Raw genomic sequence first — 21,174 nt, 5'->3', positions numbered from 1 at the left:
AAATAAAAAAATGATGTTCCAAAATAAAGAATCGTTCCAATGCCAGTTCTGAGCATGGAGGTGTTCCGCTCAGCGGAAATGACGCATCGTTGATTTGATGTGAAAGGTCACGAAAATCTTCTCAACTTCCTTTCCTGCTAGCGGTGGCCACAGAATAGCACCAGTGAGTGATTTTCTCAACACAATAATCTTCAACCATCTTGATAAATCCTGACGTTTACATACTTCTTAATTGTTTTTTACCCTAAAGTATACGTTTAAGATCCGGGTTTGGGGATAATTTCCCTTAATTTGACATTTAAATTGGAAAAAGGTGTACTTTTATATAGTGTCCGCTATCCATATAGCTAGCGTTTCAACATGGCAGCTGGCTTGATGAGGTTCATGTCGATTCAAAACCAACCACTTCGGTTATGTCATTTATATAATCGGATAACCACAATGTGCTCGGTTAATGGCGTTCGGTTGCCTATTTAAATGTAATTGCATGAATGTATACAACATCTCACCTGAATGGTATCGTTAATAAGCTAGCTAGGTAAATAAACAGTGATGGCTGTCTAGCTGGGATGTACAATAGAACGAGTCAAAATTTACTCAAGGCTGAAAAACAGCAAAAGAACGTTGGTTAAGACATGTAATTTAACTTTTCATAAAATACTGTTTTTCGTTGCATGACTTCGCTAATTTACGTCGTTGTTGCTCCTGCAATCGCGTTCAGTCATTGGTCATCTGACGTCCAAGCTGACGTAGCTAGTTTAGCTAATAGCATACCGGTATTCCGTAGATAACAAAGATACTACTGATATCTAGAAGCAGTAAATATTGACCATTCCATGGCGTCTTGTCTTAGTAATAATGCTTTTCTTTTGTAACTCACTTGTCACCCAGAGATGGGCAAGTTCATGAAACCTGGGAAGGTGGTGATGGTCCTTGCTGGGCGCTACGCTGGTCGTAAAGCTGTTATAGTCAAGGTAAGTTTGATCCTGAGTTATTGCTAAATATGCATAGTTCACTCCCAGTTTGATTAGTTACTATTTGCTTTGATAATCCTCTTACAATGTGGTCCATAAACACTGGTAACTGAAGCGCTAACTATATATTTATTCTCTTCCTACAGAACATTGATGATGGCACCTCAGACCGCCCTTATAGCCACGCACTGGTCTCGGGTATTGACCGCTACCCCCGCAAAGTGACCACAACCATGGGCAAGAAGAAGGTTGCCAAGAGGTCCAAGATCAAGGCCTTCGTGAAGGTGTACAACTACAATCACCTCATGCCCACCAGGTCAGTGCCAGGTGGACATGGGAGTAATGGTTGTTTAGGTGGCTAACTGCTGACATGTGAGACTAAACTGTAGATGACTAGCAGTATTGCATCCATGCAACATGTCTACATTTTTATGGTATTCTAGCAGTGGCCAAACTGACAGGGATCTATTAAGTAGGATGCAATGTCAAGAAATGTATAGATGGTGTACAGAGTGGACCCTATTCTGTTGGATGTGGTGAACTACCCTTTCACAATCCTAAGCCATGTTGTAGTGAGCTGGCCTGGTTATGTATCCATATCCACCATAGTTGCAGTAGCTGTGCTGGAAAGAGCAATCTGAGCCAGCAAAGTACAGTTTAAGTCAGCACGCTAGTGAAGTCTGGCTTCTCAACACATTTCAACTCTGCATACATTAGTAAACTTGATAGATGGCTTGGTTTGATTTTCATTCTTGATTCTTGGAATGTTCAGAGTAGTTGATGAAGTTTTATCCGTTTGTGTCCTTTATAGGAATTTGACGTAGGTGTCTTACTAAGCCTCTTGCTGTGTTTTTCCCTGTGCTCAGATACTCCGTGGACATTCCTCTGGACAAAACTGTCGTCAACAAGGATGTCTTCAGAGACCCTGCCCTGAAACGCAAAGCCAGACGGGAGGCCAAGATTAAGTTTGAGGAGAGGTGAGTCTTTTCCCATACCAGGAACCAGGACTTGTGAGAAATGCACAGGTTCTTTGTCCTGATAATATCTGACACATGATACAAGTAGCTTAACTACTATAGGATAATAAAATAGCTCCATTGTAAACCTTTTCTAACATGTTTTTCTTTCTATCCACAGGTACAAGACGGGCAAGAACAAATGGTTCTTCCAGAAGCTTAGATTCTAGGCGTTAATTGGTTTCACTAATAAATGTATAAAAAATGTTGACTGGTGTTTTCATTTGTGGTTTTATTGACAAGTGTAAGATGTGTTGGATATTAAGCAATACAGCTGATTATTGCCTCATAGAAAGGTGTTTACAAAAGCTGCTTGTTAATGATAATGTCATGAATTAACTTATTGGCCCAACCAGACTTGTGTGAACATGGCATTGACAAGTAAAAACATAAGTGGAAATTTGTTGGAAACGCAGTAAAGTTCAAGCTTGTTCTTTAACATTTTGCTCATATCCATTTCCACACTATCATATTGGTCTAATGGTATCAGTATGGCACTGTGGTCACCAAGCTACTGAATGCATGTTTTCCAGCCACTAGCACACCTGAGAAATCTATTCAGCAAAAAAAAAAGTCAATTTTTTTCAGGACCTGGTTTTTCAAAGTTAATTTGTAAAAATCCAAATAACTTTACAGATCATTGTAAAGGGTTTAAACACTTTCCCATGCTTGTTCAATGAACCATAAACATGCACCTGTGGAACGGTTGTTTGGATACTATGGTCACAGTTATGAAAACTTGGGACACTAAAGAGGCCTTTCTACTGACTGAAAAACAAAGAAAGATGCCCAGGGTCTCTGTGAATGTGCCTTAGTCATGCTGCAAGGAGATGTGGCCAGGGCAATACTTTGTGAGATGCCTAAAACGGAGACAGGACGGACAGCTGATCGTCCTCGCAGTGACAGACCGCGTAACAACACCTGCACAGGCTCGGTACATCTGAACAGCACACCTGCGGGACAGGTACAGGATGCCAACAACTGCCCGAGTTACACCAGGAACGCACAATCTCTCCATCAGTGCAGGCTGAGAGAGGCTGGACTGAGGGCTTGTAGGCCTGATGTAAGGCAGGTCCTCACCAGACATCACCGGCAACAACGTCGCCTATGGGCGCAAACCCACCGTCGCTGGACCAGACAGGACTGGCGAAACATGCTCTACACTGACGAGTCACGGTTTTGAGTGATGGTCGGATTCGCGTTTATCGTCGAAGGAATGAGCGTTACACCGAGGCCTGTACTCTGGAGTTGGATCGATTTGGAGGTGGAGAGTCCGTCATGGTCTGGGGCGGTGTGTCACAGCATCATCGGACTGAGTTTGTCATTGCAGGCAATCTCAACACTGCGTTACAGGGAAGACATCCTCCTCCCTCATGTGGTACCCTTCCTGCAGGCTCATTCTGACATGACCCTCCAGCATGACAATGCCACCAGCCATACTGCTCGTTCTGTGAGTGATTTCCTGCAAGACAGGAATGTCAATGTTCTGCCATGGCCAGCGAAGAGCCCAGATCTCAATCCTATTGAGCACGTCTGGGACCTGTTGGATCGGAGGGCTAGGGCCATTCCCCCCAGAAATGTCCTGGAACTTGGTGCCTTGGTGGAAGAGTGAGGTAACATCTCACAGCAAGAACTGGCAAATCTGGTGCAGTCCATGAGGAGGAGATGCACTGCAGTACTTAATGCAGCTGGTGGCCACACCAGCTACTGACTGTTACTTTTGATTTGACCCCCCTTGTTCAGGGACACATTATTCCATTTCTGTTAGTCACATGTGTGGAACTTGTTCAGTTTATGTCTCAGTTGTCGAATCTTGTTATATTCATACACATATTTACATGTTAGGTTTGCTGAAAATAAATGCAGTTGACAGTGAGAGGACGTTTCTTTTTTTGCTGAGTTTATATATATATATATATATTCAGTAAAAGTTGGTGTATTGAGTGCTGTGCTGGAGCAGAATCAAGGATTTAATGAGTGCGCGTCAGGGCTACCCAAGCGCCTACCTCTTGTCGAAATCTGCCGTGTCGGATTGAAGAAACTGAAACTGAAAGAAAAAGACGTACCATTACACAACAGATAACTACGGTAAGTGGTTTACTCAGCTTTGTCTTAACTAAATTATTTTAAACTAATTTTAATTTAAAATAGATTGGATATGTGTTAAGAGTCATACTTTTTTAATTAAAGATTTAAAATGAACGGTCAATGGTACTTGGACGCGTTGATAGTTGGGCTGACTCAAAAAGGAATGTGTAGCCTATATGAATACCGAAAGCTTTTTACTAGATCGTTTCAAACTACTTATCATTTTTTAAATATAGCCTACACCAGTCAGTGGAGACGTTGGCTCCGTTTAGACAGCCAGCTCAATTCTGATATTTTTTTCACTAATTGATCTTTTGATCTATCACAGCTCTTTTTCATTATAAACACATTTTCCACGACATTTTATACTCTTTACAGATTAGCGTCAATTTCTCCAACAGTCATGTGTGATGAGGTAAGGGGGACCCCATCTTCAGTGAGTCCTATCATTTTTATAAACAGGCGGCTGACCTAATGGAATGGAATTGTTTTTCAGGATTTCTCCTTAATGACAGACACCCAGGTATCACAAAACACCTTGGATGGAATCCTACGTGCTATCAGCAAATGCAAGGTATATTTGACCAAAGAAAGGATATTGATTGGGAAAGCCCCAAAAATTATCTGACTCCAGTCACCCAAGTCATAGACTATTCTTTCTGCTACCGCATGGCAAGCTGTGCCCGAGCGCCAAGTCTAGGACCAAAAGGCTCCTTAACTGCTTCTACCGAAAAGCCATAAGACATAATATTTACATTTGTTTTTACACTGCTGCTACTCGCTGTTTATCTATGCATAGTCACTTTACCCCTACCTACATGTACACATTTCCTCGACTAACCTGTGCTTCTGCACATTGACCCGGTACCCCCTGTATAATGCCTCCATATTGTTATTTTATTGTTACTTTTTATAATTGGTAAATATTTTCTTAAATCTTTCTCATTGTTGGTTAAATAAGCATTTCACGGTAAGGTCTACCTACATCTGTTGTATTCGGTGCATGTGACAAAGTTTGATTTGAATTGCAGAATAAATAAATAAAAAAAATATATATATATATACAGTGCCTTGCAAAAGTATTCATCCCCCTTGGCATTTTTCCTATTTTGTTGCAATACAACCTGTAATTTAAATGTTTTTTATTTGGATTTCATGTACTGGACCTACACAAAATAGTCCAAATTGGTGAAGTGAAATGAAAAAAATATCTTGTTTAAAAAATAAAATAAAAAACGGAAAGGTGGTGGGTGCATATGTATTCACCCCCTTTGCTAAGAAGCCCCTAAATAAGATCTGGTGTAACCAATTACCTCCAGAAGTCACATAATTAGTTAAATAAAGTCCACCTGTGTACGATCTAAGTATATATATACAACTGTTCTGAAAGGCCCCAGAGTCTGCAACACTGCTAAGCAAGTGGTACCACCAAGCAAGTGGCGTCATGAAGACCAAGGAGCTCTCCAAACAGTTCAGGGACAAAGTTGTGGAGAAGCACAGATCAGGGTTGGGTTATAAAAAAATATCAGACATTTTGAACATCCCACGGAGCACCATTAAATCCATTATTAAAAAATGTAAAGAATATGGCACCACAACAAACCTGCCAAGAGAGGGCCGCCCACCAAAACTCACAGACCTGGCAAGGAGGGCATTAATCAGAGGCAACAAAGAGACCAAAGATAACCCTGAAGGAGCTGCAAAGCTACACAGCGGAGATTGGAGTATCTGTCCATAGGACGACTTTAAGCCATACACTCAACAGAGCTGGGCTTTACGGAAGAGTAGCAAGAAAAAAGCCATTGCTTAAATAAAAAAATAAGCTAACACGTTTGGTGTTTGCCGAACGGCATGTGGGAGACTCCCCAAAAATATGAAAGAAGGTACTCTGGTCAGATGAGACTAAAATTGAGCTTTTTGGCCATCAAGGAAAACGCTATGTCTGGCGCAAACCCAACACCTCTCATCACCCTGAGTACACTACCCCCACAGTGAAGCATGGTGGTGGCAGCATCATGCTGTGGGGATGTTTTTCATCGGCAGGGGCTGGGAAACTGGTCAGAATTGAAGGAATGATGGATGGCGCTAAATACAGGGATATTCTTGAGGGAAACCTGTTTCAGTCTTCCAGAGATTTGAGACCGAGATGGAGGTTCACCTTCCAGCAGGACAATGACCCTAAGCATACTGCTAAAGCAACACTTGAGTGTCTTGGAATGGCCTAGTCAAAGCCCAGACCTTAATCCAACTGAGAATCTGTGGTATGACTTAAAGATTGCTGAACACCAGCGGAACCCATCCAACTAGGAGCAGTTTTGCTGGAGCTGGAGCAGTTTTGCCTTGAAGAATGGGCAAAAATCCCAGTGGCTAAATGTGCCAAGCTTATAGAGACATACCCCAAGAGACTTGCAGCTTTAATTGCTGCAAAAGGTGGCTCTACAAAGTTTTGACGTTGTGGGGGGTGAAGAGTTATGCACGCTCAAATATTCTATTTTTTTTGTCTTATTTCATGTTTGTTTTCAAAGTGGTAGGCATGTTGTGTAAATCAAATTATACAAACACCCCAAAAAATCTATTTTAATTCCAGGTTGTAAGGCAACAAAATAGGAAAAATGCCAAGGGGGTGAATACTTTCGCAAGCCACTGTGTGTGTGTATATATAGATATATAGAGAGAGTTAGAGAAAGAGAGGCTTTGTCTACTGTATAATAATTAATGCATATTTAATCTCCTTGGTTTGTGAGTGTAGCCTATGGCTCAAGGGCCTCATAGAATCTGTGTTCTCAGGTTCAACACAATCAGTTGCTGAAGGAGCAGCAGTACCTGTCCAGCGCCAGGGATGACCAGGAGGACCTTGCTAAACAGTTCAGACAGCGCGTAGTCAAACTGAGGATATCTCTGGAAGAGGATGACAACAACCAAGCCAGAGATGTAGACTCTGAAAGGGTATGACAACCTCTCGCAAACCACTAAACCGAAGATCAACACTAGAATTAACATTTGTCTTAGGATATTGCTATATTTCGCTTTTCCTATACTTAGTGGCTTTTTGCGGGGTTGAGAGAGGTCTTGATCGAGGTTTTGGATTCTGCCTGAATGACTGATAGGAGTAATGTTTCTCTGCAGAAGAAGATAGCTGCCCTGCATGATGAGGAGAGCAGACTGAAGAGGGAGATCCAGAGAGCAGAGAAAGAACTGCAGCTTGAGGAGGAGAGCACCCACCACCTCAAGCAGCAGACTGATGTAGGGCAAAACCCCAAAACTAAGGAGCTGTATTATTAGTCTTGGTGTGGCTGTGTACTGTAGTAGGTGTGTTGAGATTTAGTTGACTATTGAAGATTGTCTCGCTTGGTTTTAGGTGTCTACTGCTGCAGTGCCTGAAAAGAAGGTTGTGTTCACTGGAGAAACGGGTGATGGTGCAAACACACTCAATTTTGATGTGAAGCCACATATAGTGTATCCAATGGAGGAGGGCACTGCACTGATCACTTTTGAGGATGAGGAAGGTAAGACCGAAACCTTCACTCTGTCTAGCACCTATTTTATTTTTTTATTTAGGTGGTTATTATACCGCCTTTCCTCCCCAGTGGCCCAGAAGATCCTGAGCCTGAGGGAGCATAAGGTGGATCTGGGCGGGGATTGTGCCATCACTCTGGAGGCCAAACTCGTACGGCTGCTGATGCCCTGTCAAGTAGAGGTACAACCACAGAGACCCATCTCCATTCACTAGTGTTTAGGTGTCAGGAAGATGATGTAATGAGTGCAATACAAGGGCCTGAACAACTGTGGCTCTGTTATGAACAGCGTCATGTGCAGAATAACTTGGATTACATCCAGTTAGTTTATTTAATTTGTATGTATGTCATTGCATTCCTTTGTGTGAACCAGTGTCTGTGTGTGCACCTGTCTCTCTACCTCAGATGGACACCGAGGTATGTTCCCGCCGTATCCTGGTTTCCAACCTGCCCAAGAAGGCCGGGGAGGACCGCTTACTTGACAAACTGGAGATCCACTTTGCCAAGAGCAAGAATGGAGGGGGGGAGGTGGAAGAGTCTGACATGCTGCATGATTCTGGCAACGTGGTCATCACTTTTATAGAAAACAATAGTACGCAAGTCAAGTTCCTGTCAGAAAATGTAGTTTTCTTCATAAAGGGAAAAAGCTCAGAGTAATGAATTTTCATCATACTGTTATTTCTGTCCATTCTTTCTGACTTTATATAATGAGAAATGTACAACTTTTGACTAACTGAGCATACTATGCATTGTTTACCACAGTTGCCAAAGGCCTGACTGACAAGCAGTACCACGATGTGGAGTTTGAGAAAGGGAGGAAGCACAGTGTGAAGGTGACTCCATTTCTGAACGGAGAGATCACAAGTTTCCAGGTAAGCAGATTTCACGTTCATGGCTGTGAGTTTATCCCTTTAACTCCATGATAACCAGACTATAAAAAAAGCAATTTATCATAGGCCAACTACACTATCAGCAGAAATACCTTTATGCCTAGTGAAATCATCAATTCGGAGAGTAATGTTATAAACCGTACACAGTATCAGTCTGTGGTTGTGCGCCCATTCAAGTTTGGTTACAAGTTACAACTACAATGGGATTGTTATACAATTAGGAAACTCAAGGCCCTATACACTAGATAATAGGTGCTCAACTCATTGTTTGGAACTTACAGACAAGCTAGTCCAACCATTAGTGTCTAGAAGCTATCTGCAGTAAGGCAATATCCTCCAATCTGACCCCTCTTGCCCCTCTACCAGACACGGCTGTCAGCGTGTGGGCGTACTGTGCTGTTGACTGGCATCCCTGCCGTCATGGAGCAGGAGAACCTGCAGGACCTGCTGGAGATCCACTTCCAGAAGACCAGTAACGGTGGGGGAGAGGTGGACGCCTTCCTCTACAACCCCCTGGGGCAGCACACCCTGGCCCTGTTCGAGGAGGACTGTCCCACTGAAGACCAGAGCCAGTGAGAGGGCCAGGCACTGATAGCACTCCCCCTAGTGAGCTCAACAGACACCTTTCTATTGCCGCTCATCTATCCCATCTTAGTACAGGATCAGTTAAATCCAGCCTGGGGATCTAATCCTGGCCTGCTATCAGCATGTTCAATCTTTCAATCAATTGCTAATCTTAGGGGTTGGCACTGTGCCAAAGCTTTTGTCTGAGATTGTCTTTTCCTGTTTCAAAACAGAATTTGGTAGAACCATCTATTTATATAGAATTTCTGATTATGTATGCAGATCATTTTGGGTGAAATGTTTTTAGTGAAGGAAAAATTATTCAGAACAAAAGTTGCCAAAGAAATGTAACTTATGCTTGACATGACTAATTTAGATATCTTTAAGTTAACATTTAGAAGGAATGTGTATTCTACAGCTCTCTAAAGGTGTCACTATTTAGTGTTCTATAATTGTGGTGTTCTATTGTTTTCTGTCATTCTTAGTATTGAATGAGCAATCCTGTACGGTAGAATCAGTTACTGTAATAAAGTCTGTCCAATGGACCATGTCAGACATTACGATGGTGTGTGTGGTTCGTTCATTAATACTGAGAAGGGACTACACTGACAATGTGAGATTTAAGTTAATCGAGTAAAGTGCATGAGCATCAAAGCAGTACAAATAGTTTAGCAAAACCACACCCAGTCAGACAATGGAACACAGATGGAGTTTATTGTAAAAATCTAGTAACTGTCCCACAACAAAAACACAAAGATCCAGCAGGATAGCCTAGTGCAACTACTAAAAACAAGTTAGATCCACAGGACAACGACAGTCCACACACCCGGTCAGGCACTTTGGGAGGAATGGAGAAAACCAAGCGATATGAAAGAGTCAAATACATTAATAGAAAGGAAAGCAGCAGGGTGAGGACATAAACCTGGATATACAGTTAATAATTGGGAAGACGGTTGTTCCAATTGACAAGAAAAACCCACAGACAAATAACTACTCATTGTTACCTTAAGTTTACATGATGATTACGGTCTCTCTCGTACTCTGAAGGCTACATTATAAACTAGTTGGCTGACAGCTATGGTAACAGACGGGTATGACTATTTTTACTGCTGTAATTACGTTGGTAACCAGTTTATAATAGCAATTATAAACTGGGTGGTTTGAATGCTGATTGGCTGACAGTCGTGGTATATCAGACCGTATACCACGGGTATGACAAAACATGTATTTTTACTGCTCTAATTAAGTTGGTAACCAGTTTAAAATAATACGGCACCTCAGGTTTGTGGTATATGGCCCATATACCATGGCTTAGGGTTGTGCCTAAGAACAGCCCTTAGCTGTGGTATATTGGCCATATACCACACTCCCTCGTGCCTTATTGCTTAATAAGACACCACTGGGGTTTGTGGTATATGGCCAATATATCACGACGAAGGGCTGAATCCAGGCACTCCGCATATGAACAGCCCCTAGTCATGGTATATTGGCCATATACCTCGCCCACTCGGGCCTTATTGCTTAAGTATATCATGTAGCTATAGCTAACCTCTTTGTGCATGCTTGAGTTCACTTTGACCTCTCCATTTTAATCTCAATCTTTTCAACATCACTTTCTTAGTGGCACCTTTCCAATCCAGAAAGACACACCGATCACTTGACTGACTTTCTTCTGCTCAGTCACACACTTATATCAAACTAAGGTCAGTGTAAACTCATTTCTAGGAAATTGTTGAAAAGCATGGTATGTATAACCATTTGTATTCCTGGCCTGATATACATGGGTTCTACAGCAACAAAAAGTATTTTAAATCATATTGTACTTCCTCAGGTTATATAGTGACATTTAGAAAGTAACAAATCCTGTGACATGGTTTTGATCTGATCTGTTCCTACAGTCACTTAACAATAACAGTACAGTCAACACATTCCTGATGTCAGCCAGTGAAAATGTCTAACAGACTCAATTGTTCCTATTAAGTACCTGTAAAAAGTTATTCCCATATTGCAAATGACCAATATAACATACCAGTAATCACCTACAATAGTTGTGCGTATTGCATATTTAAACTATTACAACAATACATCAGCTTGTGCCTAATAGCATGGACAACCCTATAGACCATCTCATGTAGTGTTTATTAAAAAGCTTGGAGGACGATTTCTTCTGTAACCTGTGCTACAGTATGATAAAGGACTGGATAGGAAAAAGACTGACTTTGTTCCTAATACAGAAATACAGACTAGGTTGGTTGAACCGAAGCTGCGGCCGTTTCACAGCATTACTTATACAGTATTGTGTAACTGTCGGTATTCCATGCAAGTTGCAACATTTGAATGACAGACTAACCCTATCCCTTTACAAGTCCCCGCAGGAACACCAAGAGTAACAGACGTGACCTGTTCATCTCTGCCGGTCAGCCAGCCTATCAGAAGGAGTGCATTATGGGTTGTGCTGAAGCTGCTGGTCTTGAAGATGGAGCGGGGGACTGGTCGCGATATGATTGGCATGTGCAAGCTGCCAATTAAACGACCAGTGGTGCCCATTCACTCTGTTTCCGGCCATACTGAGGAGTGGAGGGCGCCAGGAGAAGTGAAGAGTGGAAACAAAAAAAAGAGCATCATCTTTATTTTGTTGCTTAGAGCAGACAAAATGTATTTAGCTCAAATTAATATCAGAGGGAAGTACTCTGTTTTAAGGGTCAAAACAAGCATTAGGGCAGACCTGCTTACCTGCATGTCTGTCAGCTCTTTGTGGAATCGCTTGGCCAGGTCTGGACCATTCTGCATTGTAGGAATTTGGTAGGTCTGAGGGAGGGGAGAGAGAACATCATCTGGAGCATTTTGTTTGAGGGCAAAACAAAAGGGTTTCAGAAAAATGTAAATACACCAAGACTTATGGTTACCTTCCCTTTGTAGAGCAGGCTGCCGACGGGACAGACGACACAGGCCGTCCCGGCACCAAACACCTCCGTAATCTTGCCTGAGTCCAGAGCACCGAGCAGCTCCTTCATGCCCATGGTGCGCTCTGTCACTTTGAACTCTCCCTGAAGGAAACAAAACAAGTCCGTATGACTGTGCATCACTATAATTCCAATAAAATAATTCTGCTAACCATCTTCTTTCTTCTACGTCAAAGGATTACACTGGTCTTAAATCCTCTCTATCCGTTCTCAAATAACTTCGATCTTTTCCCATTATAACCTCCTCTTCCTCCCCTACTTACCCATTCTCTGGCCAGGTCTAGCAGAGACTGTCTGGTGACTCCTGGGAGAATGATGCCATCCAGAGGAGGAGTCAGCAACTCTCTCTCTGCATACAAACAGGTACTCTTACTCACATACATAAGCTGTACACCATTGTTTGGAGTTGAACAGAATTCACAATTTCAAGTTGAACAGAAACATTAACACCCAACAGGGGGAAGCACTGACACAGCCTATTTTGACAGTCCAGGCAGACACTAAGCAAACAAGCACAAACATACAGACTAGAGACAGTCAAACAGACATACGGTACCTTCAGAAAGTATTCATACCCCTTGACCTAGTCTGCATTTTTGTGTGTTACAGCCTGAATTCAAAAATATTAGAAAAATCTCTCAATCTACACACAATACCCCACAATTACAAAGTGAAAACCACATTTTTCCTAATTTATTGAAAATGAAATACAGAAATCTCATTTACGTGTACATACCCGAGTCAATACTTTGTTGAAGCACCTTTGCCAGTTATTACAGCTGTGAATGAGTCTTTCTGGGTCAGTCTCTATGACCTTTCCCCACCTGGATTGTGCAACATTTGCCCATTATTCTTTTCAAAATTCTTCAAGCTCTGTCAAATTGGTTGTTGATCATTGCTAGACAACCACTTTCAGGTCCTGCCGTAGACTTTCAAGTAGATGTCAAAACTGTAACTCGGCCACTCAGAAACATTGACAGTCTTATTTTGAGGTAGAGTTGGCCTTGTGTTGTAGGTTATTGTCCCGCTGAAAGGTGAATTCATCTCCCAGTGTCTGGTGGAAAGCAGACAACTAGGTTGTCCTCTAGGATTTTACCTGTGCTTAGCTCCATTTATTTTTTATCCTGAAAACCTCCCCAGTCCTTAACAATTACAAGCATACCCATAACATGATGCAGCCATCACTATGCTTTAAAATATGGAGTGGTACTCAGTAATGTGTTGTATTGGATTTGCCCTAAACACAACACTTTGTATTCAGGACAAAAAGTTAATTGCTTTGCCACATATTTTGCCTTATTACTTAAGTGCCTTGTTGCAAACAAGATGAATGTTTTAGAATATTTTTTATTCGTACAGGCTTCCTTTTTTCCCACTCTGTCATTTAGGTTAGTATTGTGGAGTAACTACATAGTTGTCGATTCATCCTCAGTGGTCTCCTAATTACAGTCATTAAACTCTGTAACTGTTTTAAAGTCACCATTGGCCTCGTGTTGAAATCCCGGAGCGGTTTCCTTCCTCTCCGGCAACTGAGTTAGGAGGGACACCTGCATCTTTGTTTGACTGGGTGTATTGATACACCATCCAAAGTGTAATTACTAACTTTACCATGCGCAAAGGGATATTCAGTGTCTGCTTTTTTTTTTTTTTTTACACATCTACCAATAGGTGCCCTTCTTTGCGAGGCATTGGACAACCTCCCTGGTCTTTGTGGTTGAATCTGTGTTTGAAATTCACTGCTCAACTGAAGGACCTTACAGATAATTGTATGTGTGGTGTACAGAGATGAGGTAATCATTAATAAATCATGTTGATTACTATTATTGCACACAGTGAGTCCATGCAACTTATGTGACTTGAACTTATCTAGGCTTGCCAGGGATTGAATACTTAGACTCAAGACATTTCGGATTTTAATTTGACATTATCACTGGCCTATTGTGTGATAAGGCCAGTGATAAAATCTCAATTGAATCCATTTTAAATTCAGGTTGTAACAACATTTGGAAAAAGTCAAGGGTTGTGAATACTTTCTGAAGGCGCTGTACAGACTATAGACAGTGAAACAGACCTCCTCCCTCATTCGTCCAGTAGATGAAGAGGTTCATAGTGCCGACCTCTGTGATCTCCTCCTGTTCTCCATACAGCCACAGGACCTGCTGACAGCCCTGCTTTATAGCCTCATTCTGCACTGCTATAGTAGGCCCATAGTTACTGACAGAGAGGGAGAGAGATGGAAAGTATGAGAGTGAAAGGGCGGAATAGACATGGGAGAGAGGAGGGGTGGTGGAATATTTCATTTCAGCAGGCAGCTCCCTTGGAAACACACAACCCTCATAAACAGCTCCTCCTGCTGGAGGGGCTGACCTTGTGAGAGAGGTCAAAGCAACATGGCTACCAGAGGACAGACAGGACATTAAGTTCATGTTCAGCTAACATGCAGCCAACATGTTGTAATCTAGAGGAATGTGCATGGTTAAAATAGCTAAACAATTACATTATAAGCCTCAAGCTTTCTCTATTCAGAAGTAAACTTGGGGCCCCAGAGTCAAACCATATCTTCATAATTCCATGACGTTATACAAGAGTTGTTATATAGCTAATAAGCTATTAAGAAACCACTGTCTCGTTTTTCGGAAATTCCAACGCAACAAAGCAACCCATTGTTACTTTCGCAAATTGTTGAGTCACTTCTACTTGGAAGTGTGTGTGTTAGTGTGATACTCACCCCCCCATCTTGTAGGCTCCGACCCCCCCTCTCCAGGCCCTGACATAGCTTGGGTCTGCCAGCAGAGCGACTGGGCTGAAGGCCCCTGTGGTAAAGTAGGGCCCTACAGGACCCACGATGCAAAATAGTAGGGCTTGGCTGGCCCTCGACACACCCAGGGAAGGCTAAGGCCAGGAGGGAGAGAGGGGAGGAAGGAGGGGTGTTACTGGAGGAAACAGTGACAGCGCTATGTCACTAGCTAGGGCTAAGTGTAGATGGTTAAAAAATAGATATGATCATTTTTTATTTAACTAGGCAAGTCAGTTAAGAACCAGTTCTTATTTACAATGATGGCCTACGAACAGTGGGTTAACTGCCTTGCTCAGGGGCAGAACGATAGATTTTTACCTTGTCAGCTCAGGGATTCGATCTAGCAACCTTTCAGTTACTGGCCCAACGCTCTAACCACTAGGCTACCCCCCCCCCCCAAATGTGAAATGTGAAACCATGGAGACTGTCTCCTGTGTCTGTGAGAGGGGGAGCAGTGCTCACCTCAATCCCAATGAAGGTGGGTCTGATGTAGAGGCTGGCGTCTAGGGAGTAGGGGACCCACTCCTGGTCCACCTCCACCAGCTTCCTGATGCACTCCAACAGCTCCACCTTATCAAACAACTACACAGACACAGGAGGGACAGAGGACCTGTAACTACTTGGCTCAGTTCAGTTGAGTGGAAAACCAGCGCTTACATGGGGTTCTTCAGGACCAGGTCTGAGAGACTCACAGGGAGACAGCTGCGGTCTGCAGTGCGGTGCATCCTCTCCATGTTCAGGTTGGGTCTGAACAGACGGATGTGGTTGTCCACCCCTCTGAACGCCTTCATGCCCTCAAACAGCTGAGAGACACACACACTGTTCATACATCTGGCAGAATGAACCATCTCTGAAAGAATAAGCTAGGTGACTTGTATCAAGGACCGACGTCTTAGTAAGACAGTGCTAGCCTCGTCAGGAAAATTGACCGCTGCGCTCACATTTCCTTTATGAAACAGAATGTGAACTATTGCGACGTCTGTCTGGTTTTACGAGGCTAACATAGCCAAATGTCTCCTATGTCTGCACTATGGCTCCTTCTCTCACCTCTATGGAGTAGTGCAGGGCAGAGGTGGCAGGGTGCAGCGACAGGTTCTGAAAGGGCTTGATCTGGGGAACCTTCCAGCCCTCTTTCTCTGACCAATAGATGGTCAGCATGTGGTCTGAAAACTGCTTGCCAAACACCAGGGAGGCGGGGTCTGGCTTGGGCTTCCCCGCAGTGTTGCGCTCGATAGTGAGGTCTGCGGCCTGAGAGAGGAAGCGGGGCGGAGCAGAAGAGACAGACGGACAGACAGACGAGGGGAAAGGAACAGAGCGAGGGCCGAACACAATGATTTTCTTTATTGTAATGAAAGGGCATGCTTGGAGCGTAAATTAATGGTGGTCTTGGGAGCCAATTAAGCACTTCAATTAAACTGAATTAAATAATCAAAGCACAAGGAAGTGAGAGAAGGGAAGAAAGGGAACAGAGTCACGTGGTGGACTAAGAAAAAGTTAGATCAAAAGACCCCCGGGCTGACTGGTAGGCTACTGAACTGGTGCCAAATGACACTTCTGCCTGTAGACAAGCTTCAGCCGGCCTCTGTTAATAAACAGCCGTGCCTTAGAGTCATGCCAAGCTCCTAAAACCCTCCTGTGTTGGGGGTTGTGATGACTCAGACAATAGAGAGTAATACAATGACTCAGGAAACTGTCTCAGGTGTCTGGTCATTACTTCTCCTTTATATATTACCTTGAATGAGCTGGCAAACCGCAACGACCCCAAAGAGTAGGGGATGGCTTGAATGAACCGTCCATGAAGTGCCTAATAAACAAGAGAAAACATTACATTTAATAATCCCGGTAAAGTTAAAAGAATATAGGCTACCAGAACTCACATTATGACAAATAACCTACTAAGAGCCTTGTAATACAATCTACTCCCACATTGGAAACTTGCCTTCTCAACCAAGGTGACAATGTTGCCCCTCTTCTAGATAGATGTAAACCAGTAAAGCACCACACGTGTCTGGCGTGACGTTTATATATATATATGTATTCTGTTCAGTACCTGCACTGTGTCTGTGTAAGGGACAGCTGGAGCAAAGCAGTAGGCTGTAAATACACTAATAATATATATACACACACAAAAAAAGGTATGTGGACACCCCTTCAAAACTAGTGGATTTGGCTATTTCAGCCACACCCGTTGCTGACACGTGTATAAAAATCGAGCACACAGCCATGCAATCTCCATAGACAAACATTGGTAGTAGAATGGCCTTACGGAAGGGCTCAGTGACTTTCAACGTGGCTCCGTCATAGGATGCACCCTTTCCAACAAGTCAGTTCTTCAAATTCCTGCCCTGCTAGAGCTTCCCCGGGCAACTGTAAGTGCTCTTATTGTGAAGTAGAAACGTCTAGGAGCAACAACGGCTCAGCCGCGAAGTGGTAGACCACACAAGCTCACAGAACGGGACCGCCGAGTGCTGAAGCACGTAAAAATCGTCTGTCCTCGGTTGCAAAACTCACTACCGAGTTCCAACCTGCCACTGGAAGCAACGACAGCACAGAACTGTTCGTCGGGAGCTTCATGAAATGGGTTTCCATGGCCGAGCAGCCGCACACAAGCCTAAAATCACCATGCGCAATGCCAAGCGTCGCCTGGAGTGGTGTAAAGCTTGCCGCCATTGGACTCTGGAGCAGTGGAAACGCGTTCTCTGGTGTGATGAATCACGCTTCACCATCTGGCAGTCCGACGGACAAATCTGTGTTTGGCCAATGCCAGGAGAACGCTACCTGCCCCAATGCATAGTGCCAACTGTAAAGTTCGGCGGAGGAGGAATAATAATGGTCTGGGGCTGTTTTTCATGGTTCGGGCTAGGCCCCTTAGTTCCAGTGAAGGGAAATCTTAATGCTACAGCCTACAATGACATTGTAGACGATTATGTGCTTCCAACTTTGTGGCAACAGTTTGGGGAAGGCCCTTTCCTGTTTCAGCATGACAAAGTGTGGTCCATACAGAACTGGTTTGTTGAGATCGGTGTGGAAGAACTTGACCGGCCTGCACAGAGCCCTGACCTCAACCACATTGAACAACTTTGGGATGAATTGGAAGCCCTTACACAACCTGGAGGTTTGTTTTGGGTTATTGTCCTGTTGAAAAACAAAGGATAGTGGGACTAAGCCCAAACCAGATGGGATGGCGTATCCCAGCATAATGCTGTGGTAGCCATGCTGGTTAAGTATGCCTTGAATTCTAAATAAATCGCCGACAGTGTCACCAGCAAAGCACCCCACACCATCACATCTCCTACATGCTTCACGGTGGGAACCACGCATGCAGAGATCATCCGTTCACCTACTCTGCGTCTCACAAAGACACGGCGGTTGGAACCAAAAATCTCAAATTTGGTCTCATCAAGTCTCTTCTTATTATTGATGTCCTTTAGTAGTTGGTTCATTGCAGCAATTCCACCATGAAGGCCCGATTCACGCAGTCTCCTCTGAACAGTTGATGTTGAGATGTGTCTGTTTCTTGAACTCTGTGAAGCATTTATTTAGGTTGCAATCGGAGGTGCAGTTAACTCTAATGAACTTATCCTCTGCAGCAGAGGTAACGCTGGGTCTTCCTTTCCTGTGGTGGTCCTCATGAGAACCAGTTTCATCATAGCGCTTGATGGTTTTTGCGACTGCACTTGAAGAAACTTTCAAAGATCTTGAAATTTTCCAGATTGACTGACCTTCATGTCCTAAAGTAATGATGGACTGTTGTTTCTCTTTGCTTATTTGAGCTGTTCTTGTCATAATATGGACTTGGTCTTTTACCAAATAGGGCAATCTTCTGTATACCACCCCTACCTTGTCACAACAACTGATTGGCTCAAACACATTAAGAAGGAAAGAAATTCCACAAATTCACTTTTAACAAGGCACACCTGTTAATTGAAATGCATTCCAGGTGACTACCTCATGAAGCTGGTTGATAGAATGCCAAGAATGCCATGATGACAGCTTTGCACAAAGGGAGGTTACTTTGAAGAATCTCAAATATATTTTGATTTATTTAACACTTTTTAGGTTACTACATGATTCCATAATGTGTGTTATTTCATAGTCAATGTCTTCACTATTAATCTACAGTGTAGAAAATCTACAATAGTAAAAATAAATTAAAACCTTTGAATGAGTAGGTGTCCAAACTTTTGACTGATACTGTATGTTTTGGCCTGTCTGATGAAGGTATGCGGAGAGAGCGTGTGTGTGTTGGAGACATAGCCAACACCTCATAGCAGGCATGCCATGCCATTTCTAGGGAAAACCACCTCTTTACAATGAAACGTAATTTGACACTGTATTTCCATGCATTGAGATTTCGCTTTTATCGTAAAAAACACCCTTCACATTTTAAAGCTTACATCTGTAGTTTCTGACTGGCTAAAGATTCGGAATAATGTAATCCACCCTAAATATTCATTACTGCATTGTTATTTTGCATAACAATGAAAATCTGTTAAGGATCGTATTTTTACGCCACACATTTATTTATCAACCCTGCTCCGAATACTGGCGCAAAGACACCCCTAGGCCTATTAATCTGTGACTGCACGCTTTATGTCGACACTGCCAACATGAATAACGTCACCAAAAGCAGTAGCTGCGCTTGTGTAGCTGATAGACTGAAGGTAAAGCAGCGCGGGACTAGTAGGACATCAGTTAAACAAGTAAATAGTGGAGGTCCATTAACTCTTACTTGTTCAACACATTAGCCCCGCATTGTTAACTATTTACAGAGACGATCGAGATAAAGAGACAATAGCGATATAAGAGAGTGATCTTTGGACTCACCGTCCTCAGAGCTGCCATCGCCGCTACGTAGCTAATGAATGGTAAATGTGTCCGTGTGGGAGCGAATACTATAAGCAGTGGTCATTTGTGTTCCGTATTGAACCTTGGCATAATGACAACAATGTTCTTGAGATTAAAATAATAAAACACCAACCATGTCCAAAATCGTATGTGATATATATTTCTTATATATTTCATTTGTAAATTGTGCAATAATAGGTTTGCAAATTCCATTGAATTTCAAGTAGGCTATTTTACCTTTACACGAAATAATAAAGACGTCATCTGAAGACATGCTGGTATGAATACTGAATTCATTGTTAATAAAATATACAGCAAATTATAATGGAAGATGATAATAGTCAGCACAGCAGTGTGTTGTTGAAGATGACATATGCGTGACGAATCTCTGCCATCTGGTTGGACAAAACAGACAGGGTTAGATGGGTTCGAATAAACGAGGTTAATCAAATTCAAACGACCAAGAGTGGAGATGGCCACGATTGGTCTACGAATGGGGAGTTGTAGCAATCTTGTTATTTGACTGGACGTCGTGCTTTCGGTGGGATTGGCATTTAAATACTACAACGTAACCATCGTTTGGATGTGTATTTGTTATATAATGCATAATTTCTCCTGTAATATTGTCTAAATCTTTGTAATAATAATATGTTGAACCCTGTCGTTTTCTTTACATGCCAATGTTGTCCATCAGCATTCAGCACACTTGCATTGTCCAATACCGTGTCCACAAAGATTGTCTATTATATTGAAAGATAGTCAAGTGGCAGCTCTAACAATAGAAATGTATGTCCTCAAAGATGGAAGATAGGCGGGAGGAGGCGAGATCAGGTGGGACCATTCTAGCCAATGAGGAAAAGGAGGGCCGAATAGGCCCGCATTAATATCAACAGGACTGAAGTGGAGTGGGTCAAGAGTTTCAAGTTCCTTGGTGTCCACATCACTAACAAACTATCATTGTTCAAACACACCAAAACAGTTGTGATGAGGGCCGACAACACCTTTTCCCCCTCAGGGGAATGAAAAGATTTAGCATGGGTCCCCAGATCCTCAAAAAGTTCTACAGCTGCACCATCGAGAGCATCCTGACCGGTTGCATCCCCGCCTGGTATGACAACTGCTCGGCATCTGACCGTAAAGCGCTACAGAGGGTAGTGTGTACGGCCCAGTACATCACTGGAGCCAAGCTTCCTTCCATCCAGGACCTATATACTCAGGGCTCCTGAGTGGCGCAGAGGTCTAAGACACTGCATCCCTGTGCAAGAGGCATCACTGCAGTACCAAATCCAGGCTGCATTACATCGCTGTGATTGGGAGTTTGATAGGGTTGTGCACAATTGGCCTGGGGTAGGCCATCATTATACATAAGAATTTGTTCTAGTTAAATAAAAATACTAACTGGTGTTGTCAGAGGAAGGCCCACCCCCCACTGCTGTTTATTATCTATGTATAGTCACATTACAAATTATTCCAACTAACCTGTACCCCCGCACATTGACTTGGTACCGGTACCCCCTGT

At 43.0% G+C, this 21,174-nt stretch overlaps 3 protein-coding genes across 4 annotated transcripts; 2 read left to right on the top strand and 1 right to left on the bottom strand.

Moving 5' to 3' along the window:
- Window positions 1-52: 52 nt before the first annotated feature.
- On the top strand, window positions 53-2,201 carry LOC139531067 (large ribosomal subunit protein eL27). Its single transcript, XM_071327789.1, has 5 exons — window positions 53-163; window positions 892-974; window positions 1,121-1,290; window positions 1,841-1,951; window positions 2,112-2,201. Exons 2-5 carry the CDS (start codon window positions 894-896, stop codon window positions 2,158-2,160), a joined length of 411 nt encoding a protein of 136 aa, XP_071183890.1. The 5' UTR covers window positions 53-163; window positions 892-893; the 3' UTR covers window positions 2,161-2,201.
- Window positions 2,202-3,985: 1,784 nt separating this feature from the next.
- LOC139530908 (interferon-induced 35 kDa protein homolog) lies at window positions 3,986-9,607 on the top strand. Of its 2 annotated transcripts, XM_071327739.1 has the most exons (10): window positions 3,986-4,078; window positions 4,457-4,493; window positions 4,575-4,652; window positions 6,866-7,024; window positions 7,205-7,321; window positions 7,437-7,584; window positions 7,666-7,775; window positions 7,999-8,185; window positions 8,356-8,465; window positions 8,850-9,607. In XM_071327739.1, the coding sequence occupies exons 2-10, from the start codon at window positions 4,482-4,484 to the stop codon at window positions 9,057-9,059; spliced, it is 1,131 nt and encodes a 376-aa protein (XP_071183840.1). In that variant the 5' UTR covers window positions 3,986-4,078; window positions 4,457-4,481; the 3' UTR covers window positions 9,060-9,607. The 2 variants fall into 2 exon arrangements, with proteins under 2 accessions (XP_071183840.1, XP_071183874.1); XM_071327773.1 differs by lacking the exon at window positions 4,457-4,493 and having other exon boundaries at window positions 4,003-4,078.
- Window positions 9,608-9,744: 137 nt separating this feature from the next.
- LOC139575076 (branched-chain-amino-acid aminotransferase, cytosolic-like) lies at window positions 9,745-19,727 on the bottom strand. Its single transcript, XM_071400062.1, has 11 exons — window positions 19,635-19,727; window positions 16,540-16,611; window positions 15,855-16,055; window positions 15,500-15,610; window positions 15,270-15,389; window positions 14,739-14,902; window positions 14,082-14,224; window positions 12,274-12,359; window positions 11,954-12,094; window positions 11,781-11,855; window positions 9,745-11,614 (listed from the first exon to the last, which is right to left on the bottom strand). Exons 1-11 carry the CDS (start codon window positions 19,650-19,652, stop codon window positions 11,573-11,575), a joined length of 1,173 nt encoding a protein of 390 aa, XP_071256163.1. The 5' UTR covers window positions 19,653-19,727; the 3' UTR covers window positions 9,745-11,572.
- Window positions 19,728-21,174: the final 1,447 nt, after the last annotated feature.

This window comes from Salvelinus alpinus, chromosome 1, assembly GCF_045679555.1.
Source record: "Salvelinus alpinus chromosome 1, SLU_Salpinus.1, whole genome shotgun sequence".
Taxonomy (NCBI): domain Eukaryota; kingdom Metazoa; phylum Chordata; class Actinopteri; order Salmoniformes; family Salmonidae; genus Salvelinus; species Salvelinus alpinus.
The sequence above is the reverse complement of the archived record's forward strand: the minus strand, read 5'-3'. Positions and strand labels throughout refer to the sequence as shown.